Source organism: Tasmannia lanceolata, unplaced genomic scaffold (assembly GCF_043159265.1).
Source record: "Tasmannia lanceolata isolate RefF3 unplaced genomic scaffold, GAP_Taslan_0.1 ptg000037l, whole genome shotgun sequence".
Lineage (NCBI taxonomy): Eukaryota > Viridiplantae > Streptophyta > Magnoliopsida > Canellales > Winteraceae > Tasmannia > Tasmannia lanceolata.
The window spans coordinates 24,508,823-24,526,731 of NW_027518714.1; the positions used below are offsets into that span (position 1 = coordinate 24,508,823).

Here is a 17,909-nt window from a genome sequence, read left to right on the forward strand (position 1 = left end):
CCATTTTGGTATTTTTTAGGTAATTTTTCTACTTGTGTCCTTTTTACGGTAATATTTCATTTCAAACTTAGTTAATTCTGAGAATCTTGCAAAATCCATAATGATTACTTCTCTTACAAAATCCGTAATGATTACTTCTCTTATTGCTAGCAACCTTTGCCCCAGACGGTACTTCACCCAATCTTTGCACCAAAGGAGAGGCTACAAGCAGAAAAATAGCCCAGGAGAAGGTGGCTAGCAAATCCCTAAATAAATAAATAAAACTCTTTAAAAATACGTAAAAAATCCGGGTGACCCGCGGGTCGACCCGGCCCGTACGGGCCGGGTGCGGGTCCAATGTCAATGACCCGTAATATTTTCCGGGTCACTTTGACCCGGCCCGTTTGACCCGGACCCGTACGGGCCGGGTCAAATCCGGCCCGACCCGCCCGTTTGCCAGGTCTGTCTCCCGTCTACAATTTTGAGGAAATCCAAGATTCTAAAATCCGCGTATCCAAAGTTCCAAATATTTTTACAAAAGACGGCCAACAGCAAGAAACCATACTCAAAACGAGAGGAATGTAAAAGACAAGGGCGTCCTTCACTCTAGCATTCCTCTAAAAATAGAAAACGATTGTGAGGTAATTTGGTCAGTTTACCTCGGACAACCGTAAGTCTATAAACCCCGTACGTGGTTTTAGTTTCATCTCTCTTCCACTGAACAAAGAGGAATCACTGGCTTCGCCCTTCCACATAACGTCGGCCATTTTCAGGTAACTTTTTTTTTTCTATTAAAAGAAATTATCCCTAAACACCAGAAACTCCAAATCCATTTTTTCACTACTCTATTTGTTTATTTATTATGATTTTTCATTACCCTTTTTTCTTGCTAAGGTCTTAAACTGAGCGGCATTCAGAGAAACCCTTGTAGATATATTTTGTCACAAATCTCAATTATTTCATATAATGTCTCAGTCCATGGATTTGCTATGAATTCAGGGTTTGGTGGATTGAATCCTGAAAATTCCCTGTTGAGAGGTGTTGATAAAATCCGAAATCAGATCCGATCGTCCACAAATTAATGGAAAAGTAAAATAATAAAACAAGCCACAAGATGAAACCAAGATTTACGTTGTTCGGCCAAGCCTACTTCCACTGGCGAGAAACACGGTCTTCAACTGTGAGAAAAACAATAACAATATACAAGGATTACAATGGATCAAACCCAAAACCCGCAACCCTTTCCCTTCTTCTCTCACCCAAGACCATACAGTAAGAGTAACCCAAGAGAAAACCCAAAGAGAAAACCTAAGAGATAAACCCGAGATGAAAACCTGAGAGGAACCCGATAAGAAGTCCAAAGAAGAAACCCTCTTTCTCTCTTTATATCTCTGACTGTCCTCCCCTTTTCTTCTCCCTACCTTGAGGTAGCCGAGCACACCTCCGCTCTTGCTTTGCCGCACACCAAGCGAATACCAATTCATGAATTCTCTTTTTATTGCTTAGGTTTTCTAAAAAAACCCAATTTCCTAGTTCACTTCCCACCGTACGTAGGTATGGGAAATAAGGCAACTGTTCCCAACAAGACGGTCTATGCAATTTTTTTTTTCTATCTGGTTTGCTATTATTTTTATTTAACATTTTCGTTTTATGGGTCTCTATGTATAAATGCTTTGGTGGAATAAAACTTATAATTTTATGTTGGGAAGGGGTAATTCTCAATTGAATTGTTAGTTAATTAGCTTTTTCGGGGATAACACATTAACACAGGACTAAATCCCTTATCAGGAAAAAAATATTAGCTTAGTTTCATTCTGGATGTTGCTTTCTGAATACCGTCTGTTAATTAGTTATTCGGAAAAATCTGTTTCTGATAATTGAACACCATTATAGGTGCATTTAACATCCATTTCTCTATTCCACTCATTCAAATCCTCGTACCACTTGGGAACTTGAAATACAAGATTTTTAGCTATTTTCAATGAAGGAAATATGATGTATTTGTGAATCAAAAGCTTAAGCTATTAGAGTTGGTGTTATTGAATCATTTATACTTAAACGCTCCCCCTCACGTGTGGCCCCTCTTTTGGGTTGGCCGTGCAGAAGAGTTGTTGGGTTTTGAACCCAGAACCTGCCATGAGGCAATAGCTCTTATACCATGTGAAACAACCATTTACTCCAAAAGCTTACGCTGTTAGAATTGGTGTTATTCAATCATTTATACTTAAACACTATTTTCTAGGAATTGTATTGGGTTAGTAACTAACATAGAATCTCTTATTGCTTGCGCAAATATAATAGTATCCCAAGTTTCTGACATTGCCATTCGTTCATTCTCCTATTTTTCCTCCTCTATTTTTTTGCTATTTTCCATTTGCCTCCTACTCAAAATCTGAGGTTTTGAATTGCGGACCTTTCCCCATCCAATTCCTAAAAAATGGATTCATAATTCTAGAGATATCAACAAAATAAAAAATTACTATTCTGTCAAAAAAAAGCAGGGAATGCACATTTGCTCTAAACATTTCCCAAGTCACACTGTTTTACGTCTTTGAGCGCATAGATCCTTTGATTAGATCCCGACGAAAATCCAATTGTTGCCAGTAACGTATCAAAGCCATCACTATCAGTATTAGTATGAGTGTCGATAGTCTGATCGTCAATTTGGGAAGGAAGGAAAAACAAGAGCAGAAAGAAACAAATACTTTCCTTTTCTATCTGACCCAATCACTTGATTCATAAAAAAGTTTGAAAGAAGAAACTATAATTTTTTTTTTGGTTTTATTGTTTTCTTAGTTTATCAGAAGTTCACATTTGATCTTGTCAACCCATATGCAAATGCTTGCTTTTGTAATTAAGCATGACTTCAAGTTTTTTGGTGATGTTCTGTTCAGGGGTTATACTTCCATGAGATATCATTTTTCCTTTTTGGATTTTCTAGCTCTAAATCTGATATAATTCTCTTTTTCTGTTATTCTTCTTTATTATCATTCTTTATTATTTTTCTTGAACCAAAAAAGTAATAGTTTTGCGTGTTGCAGATAGACATCTTCATTGCTACTATAGAGTACATATCTCTGTTCAGATGGCTTTGAGAGGTGTATGGCAACTTGAAAAACTGGTTGTAAGCTACTGTAACTGGGGAGGAAGTAGTCGGGGTATCAGGTGCGTTCTTTTGTTCTAAAATCTTATGTTATATCAGCTAATAAGCATATTATAAGATAAGAGAAAATGACAAGATGCATTTTTTTTTGAATGATTTGACATCATGTGTTATTTGTTCACTTGTTTCCCAGATTAGGTAATGGAAATAGATGGAATTTTACTTTCTTACTGGACTTTTGGTAGATACAATGCTTTTTGCAACTTGTTGAAAAATATGTTGTCAAGGGATATTCTTTTCAGGGATTCATGTTTTTGAAATATATTATTCCACAATGTTATAATTGTTCTGTTTGTGAGCCAATTATTTGGACAACCATATTAAGATAGGAAAGCGGATATTAATGCCATATTAGTTTCAGATGAGATTGGCTTACCATCCTTTTAATGTTCTGCAGTACATACGAGTGTTTTAACTTTTAAGTTTTAAATATGTTCAAGCGAGACAATTGTTCTACAACTGTTTTTGTCTGTGCAAGTGATCACCTGTGATATTGAATTATCCAAAAGTCTAGTAGGGATTCATACTCCTTCACATTTGAGATAGAAGATTGTAGGCATGAACGTTAACTGTGCATGTAAATTGTAACTAGTCAATGGAGAGAGTGGTTGGAGATTACTGGATCATGTCTCATCACAGCTTTTAATGGAACATACAACCAAGGTTTAATTTTTTGGTTTCGGTGTTGGTTTCAGCATCGGCCGACACCGAAGTCATGATTTAAGGTTTACATGATTTCGGCCGAAATATCGGTATTTCGGCCGAAATCATGTAAAATTTGGGAAAATAATTTCGGTATTTTACAAGATTTCGGTAATTTCGGCAATTTCGGTGGAAATATTGTAAATTTCAGCGAAATAATGTAACATTTCGATTTAAGGTACTTTTGGTTTAGGTCCCGGGCAAAATCCGAAATTTCGAACCGAAATTTCGGATTTCAGCTGAAATTCATGCATACAACCAGACCTGAAATGAAGTGGATTGGATGCTTTAAAGGATCAACTTGGAAATGCCATGGACTTGCATATTTGGGTGAGTGTACAATTGCAATATGCATGTATCAAAGAGTTAGATGTTGGTTCCTGCCATGTGGCACACACTTGTGCCCCAAACAGTTTTTTTCCCTGGTGGAAGCTAGCTGCATCCACAGGGGTCGAAAATTTCCTTTCAACATACACCATTCCTTGTTGACGTGATTCAGGTAAGCCTTGCTTTAGACAGCAGGATGTGCCCTATTGGTTCTTTCGCTGGCAATTAGAGGGGGTTAAATTCAATGAGTTCATTAAACGCTCATTGTTGGTTAGTGAACTTAATTAGCCTCACATTTTCTTACGTAGGAATTTTAACATGGTTAAGAACCTTATAATCTGTTTAGGGTCTCCCATGGTTAGATAAGCTGATATAATTTATTTTGGAAGTTATTTCAGCTCTATCATGACAAAGGAACTCATATATCGTCACCATATGTGTAGTTGTTAGTTATGTTTGGCGGTCGAGATTTTACACGTTGGACATATGTTCCTATTCGGATACGAAATGTTAGCCATTGAGATAAATAAAGGTTTACGCAAGGGTCTCAAAGGTGGAAACGAACTTTCCTGTCCTGTAAGTTTCCTTTCCCATTACCTCTGCGAAGATTCAAAGGCGGATCTCCACCTATGTCACAAATATCTTCGATATTTTCAAAATATCGCATTTTTATCGCGACATTTTGATAAAACGACTAAATCCAGAAGTAATCCCCAGATTTTCAAAATATAGCGATATTTTCGTTTTCATCATAAAATATCCCGATAATATCGCGATATTGTCCCGATCTTTTAAAGATATTTTTATTTATATTTTTTCATAAATTTTAATTTTATATATGTTTTAAATAATTTTATTTTTACCGTTTTTTTCTCGACATAAACCCTAAAAAATAAAATAAATTAACATATCCCGAGATTTTCCCTTGCCGAGAAATTCCCGAAAAGGACATTTGTGACATAGATCTCCATCCTCTCGCTCTCTCTCTCTCTCTCTCTCTCTCTCTCTCTCTCTCGTAGACACACACACAGAACTATTGAAGGAATAAAGAAGGACGAGGCAGTGACAACAGTACATCATTTTGCTTCATGGGTTGTGGATGTAAGGGATAAACTCAAAAGGGTTTGATTTTGGTTCTGACTTGCAAGTTTCTTCGTTGTGTTGGTCTTTAAGTTGGAGAAATATGTGCTCACAAAAATCAATTTTTTTTGCATTATAGGAAATTGCTTGTATATTATGTTCTTGTGAGTGATAACTAGAGACAAGACTATGATTGGGATTGATATTCAATTGATAATGCTTTTGTAGCATTGTAATGAATCATCAACCAATTCTTGCTTTTAAGGTGCCTGGACCAGATGATTATCAACCAATTTTCTTCCAAAAATTATAGCAAATGATTGAAAATGATGTAATCAGCTTTCATTTTGTACCAGAAGACATACGATACGATTGCATTCTTCTTGGAGAGAGATATTCATTGACTTGAAGAAAATGATTCAAGGTAATAGCTACGCGTGTATCAAAATGGATCTTGAAATGGCCTAAGATAGGGTTAAATGGAACTTTCTTTCTAAGGTGCTTGAGAGTTACGTATTTTGCAACACGTGGATTGTAAGGATTATTCAACGTGTCTTATATTCATGCTTTCTAATTCTCATCATTGGTTTACCAACAAAATTCTTTAATGATTTATTAAGCTCCCAACAAGGAGATCCATTGTCCACATATTATATGTTTTATATGCTCATGTTTACCAGACAAATCACATCGATGGAAAATTATCAAATGTTGAGAGGAATTCTCGGATCTAGACAAGAGACAAATTTTTTTTTTAAAATGATCTGATGTAACAAGAGCCAATTTATACACATTTGTTTCTGGGCAAATGACATTTTATTGGTCTCCCACACAAACATCCATTCCTGTCTAGTTCTTAAAATGTGATTCAATAGTACTTTCAAGCTTTTGGACAACATGCTTAATCGTGCATGGAGAGTGTTTGATGAAATTGCTGAGCTGAGATTCATTTTTTTAATGGAAACAATATTTAGTTTCATGAAATATTCTCCGTTTTCTATGAAGTAGCAGTCGAGGGAGAAAGATGCACGAGAAATCTATTTTCCAAACCTATTTTCTCCATGTAAAATCTCAACCACTGAGTATATCGAACGGCTACACATTTGGCCATGAAACATAAGCTCCTTTCGTAAAGCAGTTTTAGAGGTTTGGGTTCCATTTCACATCTTCAGTTTGCAAATGAATCATTTTTTTGTACTGCAGTCAATGATCATATATTCATATCCATAATCTCCATGTTATTCTGAGATGATTTGAAGTAGTTCCAGGCTTGAAAATCAACTAAGTTAAAAGCCCAATATCGGGGTGCAATGTAGAGCATAATCATTTGCAGAGCTTAGCCAAAGTTCTGGGTTGTTCAACATCTTCTGTTCCTCTTATATATCTTGAATTGCCATTTCGTCTGGGTATCCCATCGACAATTTTATGGAACCAGATTATTGAGAAGATGGAGAAAACTTTGGCGATCCATTTTTCCTCTTCACTATATTTTCATCTGAGGATTAGATTTGGGTGGGGGTGAGAAGAATGTGGGCTTTTGGAGTGATAGATGGTTAAGTATTGTCTACTGTCACCTTTTGGAGTGATAGATGGTTAAGTATTGTCTACTGTCACACAAATTCCCAAGCCTCTTTTCAGGAATTAAGATGTGAAGTATCCACGTGTTTCTATAGAAGGTTTTTTTTTTTTTTTTTTTGCGCAGGGGCGGGGGGGGGGGGGGGGGGAAGGGATTGTCTAGAAATCTTACATTATCTAGAAATTATTTGCTATGCTAACATTCTTTGCAGATTGGACGATATGTACCTCTCATTGAATCAACTTGATCGAAAGTTGTTTCAATTGCTTGAAGCAGAATACATTAAGTAGTCTCGGGAGGACAAAGAGTATGGATATGGAACTCATCTAGGGACTTCTCAGTAAAATCATATTACTTCCATCTTGCTTCTAGTCCTAGTTCCTCCAATATAGCTAGAGTTTGGTCAATCCAGGCTTCGCCTAGAGTATGTTCTTTTATGTGTGCGGCCTTATTGGATCGTATCCGGACCGTAGCTTTTCTAAGGGAACGAAAGAGTATGATAATTGGTCATTGAGCTTTATGTTTGGGAGCGGGGGAGACTGTTTACCATATTTTCATTCCCTGCAAAGTAGCGAGGGAGGTGTGGAGTAAAATCCTATGTAGTTTGGTATTGCTTGGGTTTTCCCGGCCAATCTAATGGATGCTTTTCTTAGTTGGTCACATGCCCCTTGGAAGAAAAAAGGCAAGATATAGTGGAATGTATCTTTCTTAGCTACTATTTGGATGCTATGGAAAGAACGGAATGCTAGAGTATTCAATGGTATATCGAAGGGATCACCACTCTTCTTGTATTGGAAAGTAGTGGCCCTAGTTGTCTCTTGGGTTAAAACTCTGCCAAGCTTTAGATTTGTATTGTCTTATGACCTGTGGAATGGTTGGAGGGAGGTGTGTTATAGTGTGGAGGTACCAACAAAGTATGTCTGGGAGTAGGAGCCTCCTGCTCAAGGCGTTTTGAAATTCAACTTTGATGGATCTAGCTTTGGAAGCTCTGGTTCCACTGGGGGGTGTGTCTAAGAAATGAAAAGTGGGGAAGCGATTTAGGCTTTTGCAGGTCCAATTGGTATTGCGCTAAGAAGCACGGGTACTCTCCGGAGGCCCACGTACCCGTGTCGGGTGCGGGTGCTTTTGGGTACTCTTTGGGTGCGTACCGGGTACGCACCCGGGTTTGTGTACGTATCGGGTGTGCACCTGGTTCAAATTAAATTGAAAATTACAGATTTACAATAGAGGGGTTGTCCCAATTAACAAAAGGGGGGTTGAATATGACCTTCTCGGTCGTTTTCTAATGAAATTATTGCCATTCAAAAAAAAAAAAAAACTTGACCGAAAGTTGTGGGCACCAAAAGCAAGTGACGTTTTTTTAATGAAATCATTTTTTCAATTTTGGGGGACCCCGCAGCCTCCTCTTTTACTTGGTCGAAATATTGGAGTCCCATTGTCCTACCAAGAACTCAGGCCATTTGTTGGATGATGATTCTTAACAAAATCAATATGCAGGACAAGTTGGAAGAACATTAATTTTACATCAATTTCACTTGGTGAACAAATTTTATATGCGCGAACAAAGTTTGGACCCCACACACCATTTTATCTTCGGCAAAACGGATTCATTCATTTAGGGTTAAGTTCTCAAATGGTATGGGGTTGATTAGATTTTCTCTAAGTCGATTCAATAGTTTTATCGTAGAGTTGGAGAACAGGTTTCAGTTCACTCGGTCTGGCGTTTTGGCACCTCACACCTTTTTTGGTCATATGGATTATTTGGGAGGAGAGGAATTCTTGTATTTTTAAGGCAGAGCTCCTCTCTCAAGCACATAGTTTGGAAGATCAGATTCACAATGGGTTGTTGGGCTCTACAATGTCATTTTTTTTCAAGCTACTCGGTGGACATCATCTGGAGAAATTGTGATACGATTTTTTATGTTATCCAGTAGCCATAGACTTTATTTTATTGGTTTTTTTTACGAGAGACTTGTTTAGTTCTTTTATCTGGTATTTATTTTGATTTTTAGTTATATTTTTGTTATCCTAGATGTGGTGGAAGTCTACATCATCATATGACCCACATTTCCCATCTTTTTCCCAAGGCCTACCATCACTTAAGCCCAAGCCCGCACGTAACTAATTCAAAATACAGTCTTGTTATTTTTAGTAAGTACAAGCTCACTATTTTTACTAAATAAACTTACTATTTTAGTAAATACGAACCTTGGCAAAAGATCCCTTAGTCCCATATAAAAAACCTAAGGGAGGAACCCCTATAGGAGTTTTGGATGTGTGATTTTCCTCTTCTTGCACCCTCCCAAGAGCAGCCACAGCTTTTCTCATCTTCCCTGTTCATTTCTCTCCTCTCTCTTCTCCTTTTCTCTTCCCATCTTCTTCTTCTTCCTTTTCTTCTTTCCCCATTTGCCTCCTCTATTACTCATCCACCGTTCTCCCTTCTTATATTTTACATTATTTTTTTCCCTTTCCACTTCATCCTTTTTGGTTGGGTTTCTAAATCATCCCTCTTCCCTCCTTTATTCCCCCCTTCTTGATCTTGATCTTTCTTGGATCTTAATCTCCCTTTCTTTTCTTGATCTTGATCTTTACTAGATCTTGATCGTTTCTTAATTTTGATCGATCTTCATATTGCTTTCTCTATCTGATCTAGTTCGTTTCTTGATTTTGATCAATCTTCATCTTGCTTTCTCTTCCTGATCTTGATCTTTTCTTGATCTCGATCTCTTGTTTTTTTTATCTTTCTTTGATTCTTTATTCCTCGTTGTATTGTCTAAGACCATCCTTTCTTTTCCTCATTCTAGATTTGTTTCTTTCCTCTGTCGAACACATCCTGCAACGGATGATCAAATGCTTGACATCCGGCATGTCACTCACAGGTATGGAACACTTTCACTTTCATTTTCAGCCTGCCCATATTTCCCTATCCGTTTGAACTGTTTTAACAATCCGTACACCCTTATTTTCCCACTCAACCCCATCACTGCTGCCCATAACCCATACCTTGCTTTTACCATTCATCCTTCATATGCTCACCCGTCGCCCTTGGGACTTCTTATAGGCCATACTAGTTGGATTTCATAGATATGATTATTGGGACAAATTTACATTTGTTGACCGATTTTTATTTCATATTGATTAGTTACTTTTTGTTGGGACCTATAGGATGAAACATGTTGTAGAAAGTGCAAACGATTTGGCCGATTACCTTGCCAAATCGTAAGCTTTAGAGCTTATTTGTATATGTGGGAATCTGATGGGGATTCAGACTTAGGATTTCAAGTGTACCAACGACGGAGGTGATTCAAAGATAGGCATATGACTTTGATATGGATGAATGACCCGATTTTTCGATCAAAATGTCCCCCGACGACACATATGATCCACATATCTTACAGACATATTCATATATGTTTTCCAGAGATGATTCGGATGTCATGCGAGCCCTTTTTAATTCCATATGTTCTTTAGAGATTTTTTTAGCTATAGGGTTTTAAAAAGAGTTTTTTATGGGTCCTTTTAAGTTTTAGGGGTAATAGGGTCTTTTTACATCAAAATAGTTTAAGTTCTTTGAGTTATGACTGTTCTAAATCGGCCCCACACATAAGTTACGAAAATTTAAGTGGGAGAAAGTCTTTAAGTCCTTAGTAAGGGGTAGTTTATAGTCTTTAGGGTTTTTTATTTGTTTGATATAAATACCTTATGTGGTTTTGGAAGAAAGACCACTGCATTCATTTGCTATTTTACATTGGGAGCTTCTTAGAGAAAAATGCTTCATCTTCTTCTTCTTTGTTGAGATGTTAGGATTCTTTGGTGAGATGCCAAAGAAACTCATGATGTGATGAAGCCTTGAGATGAGTAGATTACTTTTTATTACTTGTCATTTGCCTTGAGATAAGTAGATTACCTCTTATTACTTTCCATTTATTTTTTCTAATAAGAGAAGATTACCTCTTATTACTTTCCATTTATTTTTTCTAATAAGAGAAGATTACCTCTTATTACTTTCCATTTATTTTTTCTACGAATCTTCACTTACGAATTTTGCTTTTTTCCAATAAACCACCTTCTCAAGTGCCCAAACCTCCATTAACCTCACCCAAAACCTCTGTTGCATTATTTTTCACTTGTCTTCTATCCAAAAGCCCTAAAATATCCATTAAAAAAATTCTCAACCTTAAAAACATCATTCAAACTCATCGTTATCCCGCACCCCTCTCGTCTTGTCCCAAAACTAATTTACACCTTGTGGGCATCCTTCTGCAGCTCCCCGACATATGTTTGCATCCCTCCAAACCTATCATAAACCTCATAGAAATTTCCCCCTAATCGAATCACCTATTTTAGGACTCAAACCCTTAGTTTTCACCCATTTGTTTCATTCATATTCCCTACCACAACAGTCTACACCATACCGTCATCAATCTGCAACTTCACGGCATGTGTCTAACTGGCACCTCTAAACTTGCCCAATAGTCTTCTTTGAGGTATAGAATCTTCCTCATAGATATATTGATGTTGTTTTGAGACCTTTTGAGATTTTGTACGTGTGATTGAAATACATTCTTTGTAGGGTTGGTGAAATTTCCTGATTGTGAGAATTGTAACTTCGTGATATTCTTGCTACTTGCATGCTAATGTGTAGATTGATTATATAATTAAATTTACTCTTAGATTTGTCACATTCATTCCATTTCTAGATAACCCCATGCAAGTTTGATCCATCCTACACTAGATTTGGTATCATATCCGAGCCTATGATTTAAGGTCTCATATCCATTCATTCTTTTATCCTGAGATTCAACTCAACTCAACTCAACTAAGCCTTTGTCCCAAACCAGTTGGGGTCAGCTAATGAATCCTTTAGAAAATTTTCATGATGAGGGTGAAAGAATCTACCCCGTTCAAAATGACTAAGTCTAATCCTGAAACTAGTTGGGTTCATCTACATGGATCATTTTCTTCCATTCTCTCCTATCCAAGGTCATATTCTCTGTTCCTAGCTATCAAGTCTTTCCTCACTGTTTCTACCCAAGTTGTTTTAGTCTGCCCCTACCTCTTTTTACTCCATCAACTTGGCATGAGTCGCGTATGATCACTGGAGCATCCAAAGGCCTACGTTGGATATGTCCAAACCATCTTAAGCACAAGTCGTCTCTTTATCCTGAGATTAGTCTTCTTTTTTTGTCGGTGGAAATCTTGATTATGGAATCCAACCGAAATTAAGTTGTTGGAAGGCCTAAACACCAAATTTGAAGGGTTGCAGTCCCACTTAGCATGGATCCCACTATCCAAGATTTCCAGGCATGTCTTCTAGCCTTAGAGACTACACCGTTTGTATAGAGTTAGAAGGTACCCTTGGCTGAAAACGCGCCTACACATGCCCCAGCACCTTCCCATGTCCAACCACAACCACCTATTCTCAGGATCCTCTCCTCATCCACCTTTTAGGCACCCACACCCGGGATACGCTCTACGATTTGAGTGTCTCCAACATCCAAGTTATGCTACATGGCACAAGGATCCCCATTATCTGGATATGCTCCATGACATGAGCAACCCAGCGTCAAGGTTATGACCCCGGTCAAGGTTGTGGACCTCGACACAATCTCTCTCCTTCAGATTGGGACGAGTTTGGAGAGTGAGATAGGATCAGAGAGGATAAAACAGAAGATGTCACAATAAAGTGATGGTTGAAGCTCCTACTTTTGACGGTCGGCTTGACCCGAAGGTTATACTTTGATTTTTGTGGTAAAACGTGCAGGTCAAAGTGGGTTGAAAATTTGATTCCAAATCATATTTCCACATGTAATGTTATGTCTTTATCCTGCTATAAAATTGGCAGGTTATCCCGACAACCTTCTATGCAAACAATTTGGCTGTTGAAACCATAGTTTCAAAACTCCCCCGCGTCATCGTTGACTCCCCCGAGTCGACTCCCTTTTGCCTTGGCTGCATTCTTGTTTGAGTCCGCGTTTTGCCCTACAAATTTAATCAAATCTCCTTTGACTCGCCTGATTTATGACCGTGTCAACCGAGTACTCTGCCACGTCAACCACACTCAACCACGTCATTCCGAGCCGATTAGGATTTGCTTTGGCTGCATTTTGATTTGTGTTCGCGTTTTGAAACATTGGTTGAAACAATGAACCAGCTAAATTGGTTTTCTCAAGAATATACTTGTTTCCATAGAACCAAATTGCTCTTTTATCTCTAGGTAAACCCGGTCGGACAACCAGTCCAGTTTTGTTCCAGTTTCATTTTTAGAAGACTGGTGTTGTTTTTGTTTTAACAAAGCTATTGACATTGAGTTGCTGACTTCGTGTGTTGGGATCCTCCGAGGTGTTAGATTCAGCAAACCCCAAAAAGTAGGATTCATGGATTCGGTAATTTTTATTAAATAAAATAAAAAGTAAAAAATTGAAAATTTTGAAAAATTTGAGGGTGGAGGATCTAAGCGTTAGGATTTTTATTAATAGAGTCGAAGAAGAGGGGGGAAGGGGGTCTATGCTTGCGGGTGGAGCGTCGTGGCGCTAGGATTTTTATTAAGAGAAGACGGGCTGTGTTTTTATTAAAAAAAAGTTAAGAAGAAAACGCATTCAAAGGAAAAATATATGGGTTTCATATTTTTAAGGAGAAAACATTGTGTCGGATTCGCCCCAAAAATAGGATTCGTGCAGGTCACGGTTACGATAAAAATCCGGATGCGTCCCACAAGAATCCATGTACAATTCGCGTATCGAAATGTATCGACGCAGATTTGGCATAGGGAGCAAAGAATCCATGCAACACGGGTGTTTACTTTAGTAGTTATATGAGCTGCGTTTGGTTTGTAAACTTAATTTGCTTACCAAGTGCAGATTGGGGTTTTGTAAAGTCATTATTTATGATCATTGTTAGCCCATAAAAGGTCGTTTATCAATGATGCCGACAATTGGCCTTGTCAGGAGTCGATAGAGCAATGTTTAGAGATCTTCTACTTTCTTCCTCCTTAAGGTCTTTCTCTTTCTTTGTACATATTCTCTTCTTACTTGTATTGACCTCCTAGGTCGCTTGTTTTTCCTATATTCTATTGATAAAAGTTCCATAAAAAAATAAAAAAAAACTGTAATCTGTTCAGGATTGTGTATGCTTAAAACTCTTTCTTATATATTGGCTTTTTTTCCTGGCCAACTCAAATATTCTGTGTTTAGTGCATCCAATTCTGGGTTAGTCATAGGATTTTCTAATTCTTGTTTAATATTGGATGTGGCAGGTCATTTATGGAATCTCATTTGCCTGCATTTAAAGATGGTAATTCGCAGCTAGAGGTGGTCACTGAACTCATTCGTGGTCAACATCCACATTTGAAGGGCTTTTACAGTAAGATTTTGAATTTTTTCTTTTCTTAATTGACTCTAAAATAAATAGAACCTCCCACACTTTCTCAATGATTGAAATGTTTACAGAATTTCTTGAAACAACAAAATGCTTTGATGTTTGAGAAGGTACTTTACGACTGCATGAAGCTTAGTTTCTAATCATCTTTTCCGCTGTTTTAGAGACTAAGGACCTCTTTAGATGCCACCAAGAACTGTCCTTGTTTGCAAATAAAATTATTTGAGTTTAGTCTTCTACTCTTCTTTGCAAATAGAACATTAAGGCCTATTTGGAAGCCATTAACCGTGCCATTTTTCAACTTATTATAACTCAAATAATTGTTTGAAACTTTAAATCCATTTGCATATAAGACCATGTGCAAATAATTTTTAAAGGTATTCAAAGAGGCCCAAGACTTCAGTATTAGCAACTGTGTATTTTACCATTAAAAAAAAGCTTCAGTATTAGATTTGTATGTCATACTATGCTCCGTGTAGAACTCATAATTGGACTTCTTGATTCTTGTATGTTGCCCTTTCAGTTTTATCAGTGATATTCTCTTGGTTTTTGAGTCTTCTAGTCCTAAAGCTTCTGGGAACTTCAATCCTTGGATCTAGAATGATGGTTATTTTGATATCATATCCTTTCCGGTGGCATGGGATTCATACTTTTGTCATTTTGAAAAGATCGAAGATCTTTTAATTTTGCATCTTTTAACCGTAAAATTTCATTCTTCTACAGGAAACAAAAACCAGCGCGTGATATGTGTGAAGAATCTAACACCAGAAGACATACTGTTGCACGCAACCAGGTTGAGGAATGCATTGGGAAGGAAAGTGGTGAAGCTGAAGACAAGACATGTTACCAAACATCCTAGTGTGCAAGGTACATGGACAACTGATCTCAAATTTTAAAGTTTTGGGTCTTAGTTGTTCTTGGGACTGCAGGATTTGATGTCGTTGTATTAGAACATGCACATTGGTTCACTTGTCACTTTTGCCATATGCCTCTGTCCTGGGAACTTCAACAGGAACTGATTTAAAATTTTCTTTCGAGATCATCATTTAAGAAATTGAATAATTAGCAACGGAAACCATCTTCGAAATTAATCTGGACTCGTGTAGTGGCAAGTACATACCATGGGTTTGAATCTTCTTGATCGGGATTCATTGGTCATGGTTTGGTTTCATTAATCTGAGGTTTTATCTTTCATAAGAAATTGAGCAAGTCATCGTTTCAAGAAAAAAGAAAAGGAAAAGAAATTGACCGGGTCATTACACCCTTATAAGATCCTGTTTGTTCGTCATTTGCGTGATTGATGTAATTGAAAAAGTAATCTTGGGCCTACTGCTGCTACAAAACTTCTTTCCTTGTTATGGTTGGTACGAGAAAGTTCAGCCACATCATTTTTCATTGCTTGTGTTTTGGATCATGATCTGATCCGGTCATCATTGTAGCTGCTAGATTTAGTTTTTCTTCTTCTATCGGGCTATTGAACATTTGTTATTTTTTTATTAGCATTGTCTTTGCCTTATTAGCATTTTAGTTAGCCTAGTTGTGGAGAATTTAGACATTAGCCTATGACCCACATTAACTCTTTTTCATGGCTCACTTATCTTTTTAAAACTCATCTTTTATAGCCTTTTAGTCTTGGTCCACTTATCTATTATTCCTTATTGGCTAAACTCCTATAACCCACTTAAAGTCCTTTTAAGGCCTTTTATTAGTAAGTTTTTTTAAAAATGCCTTTTTTTAATATATTAATCAAATATAGGCTCTCATCACTTAAATAAGTCAATCCTTTTATATAAATACCATGAACACTTATACAAGAAAGGGTCAGGTTTGAAAAACATGAAGAAAATCAATCGCACCCCTCCTATCTCTTCTCTTTCCTCCACCCCTCTACTACACTTTCTCCCTCCTCTCATCACCTTCCCTCATCCATCTAATTATCGTCCCCCCTTACATTCCCTCTTGCTTCTTTGTCTTGTTCCTTGTTTTTTTCCTCCTCTTACATCCTACACCCCTTTTCTCCTCTCCTTTTCACCCCTTTGTTTGGGTTAATAAACCATTCCCACTTAGTTTTGCATATAAATCGTTCTCTTGCGGCTGAATTTGTAAACCGTTCCCCTCTTCTACTCCGATCTTTTCATCCTTTGATCTTAATCTTTCAAAATCTTGATTTTTCTTAATCTTGATCATTCTTTCCTTTATCTCTTATTTTTCTTGGTTGAGATCCACCCCTTATCATCTCTAGTTTAGTTATCTCTCTTCCCCCTTCTTGGACACCACTTGCAGTAGGACACGCTTGAGGTCCAACATGGCATCAGACGAATCCATCACATATATTCTTCTGTTAGCCTACTCATATTCCCTTTTGAATCTTTCTCTCCAACCTTAACCTTAATCTTTCCGCATCTCATTTCCTCTTGCAGTATACATTGAACCCATCAAACCATCATTATTATATCTTGTTAAATACCTTTTGAGTCATAGTTAGACTTTATTCAATAGATCTGATTTTGTTTGTTAGATATACATTATACAATGGAATTTGAATTCTTTAATTGATTAGCAGACTTTTCCTTTGATTCGACTTAATTATCATTATTTTATTTGGATGAGCGGATCTCTGTTGGTGACTATTTTAACATATCTTGATTTTTATGAAATTTCTAGTGTTGTCTTTGGTCTTAGGATCCGTCTCACGTCAGTTAGATATTAATTTTCATAGTTTAGTGTCATCTTAATTTCTGGCTATGTGTCTTAGTTTTGTCCAGAGTTTGTAGGGTTGTCATGTACATCGATTCCACATATCCAGACTATGGCTAATAGGATTGGTGCTCCCAATTAGGAGCAAGGATGAGCCGGTCCGTTTGTAGATTCGAGTTCATGTTACATTTTTTTATCAAGACCATTCATTGTAGGGTCAAGTCCATCTTTATCATTGTTGTTAGGGTCTCCAAGATGTCTCACTTCATGCATATTTGTGTAGTTAGAACGTTGCATCATTTTTGGAGAAATTTATGGAGCAAAATGGGGACTGCACCTCAATTCAATAGTGCCTATCATCCACAAAGGGATGGACAGTCAGAAATTGTCAATCATAGCCTAGGAAATTTATTGAGATGCTTAGCTGGTGAAAAAATTCATCAATGAGACTTAACTTTATCCTAGCCGGAGTTTCCATACCATAGTTCTATTACCCGCTCTCTTGACACCATTTGTGGCCATCCCATTCTTCACTCTCTAGATCATACTCGTTTATCTTGCCCTAGGAGACACAGTACCGATTCCGTTCATCATGTTAAGTAGGTACGAGTGAGTAACGAGAGATAAGGTGAATGATGATCAGTTTCAGATAGATCACTTCTACATTATGAGGGGTCTAGTGACAATATTTTCTCGATAGGACAAATTCATGATTGAAGCCGTTCACCGTGAATGCCTTCGAGGTTTGACAGAGATTACCATCATCACTTCGTTACCATTTGGAGCTTACGGTACCTCTTTACTATCTTGGAGGTTGGACATTTAGACGGTGGAGATTGTCATAGATTTTACTGGAGATACCTTGTTCGTTGGTGAGGACGTTTCTTAATTGACTATTCATGGCTAGATATAGTGCGGCTATGATGCCTTTGCGAGGATGTGTTTCACGTAGGACATGGCTTACTTTTACTCAACGGAGTTGAGTTCTTCCCACATTGGGGGGACTGA

The 17,909-nt window shown here is 37.4% G+C and overlaps 1 protein-coding gene across 1 annotated transcript; it reads left to right on the forward strand.

The window, feature by feature from the left end:
* Positions 1–601: 601 nt before the first annotated feature.
* On the forward strand, positions 602–15,246 carry LOC143861160 (mitochondrial ribosomal protein L51/S25/CI-B8 family protein). Its single transcript, XM_077372088.1, has 4 exons — positions 602–752; positions 3,021–3,144; positions 14,083–14,189; positions 14,928–15,246. Exons 2-4 carry the CDS (start codon positions 3,065–3,067, stop codon positions 15,098–15,100), a joined length of 360 nt encoding a protein of 119 aa, XP_077228203.1. The 5' UTR covers positions 602–752; positions 3,021–3,064; the 3' UTR covers positions 15,101–15,246.
* The last annotated feature ends 2,663 nt before the right edge of the window (positions 15,247–17,909 follow it).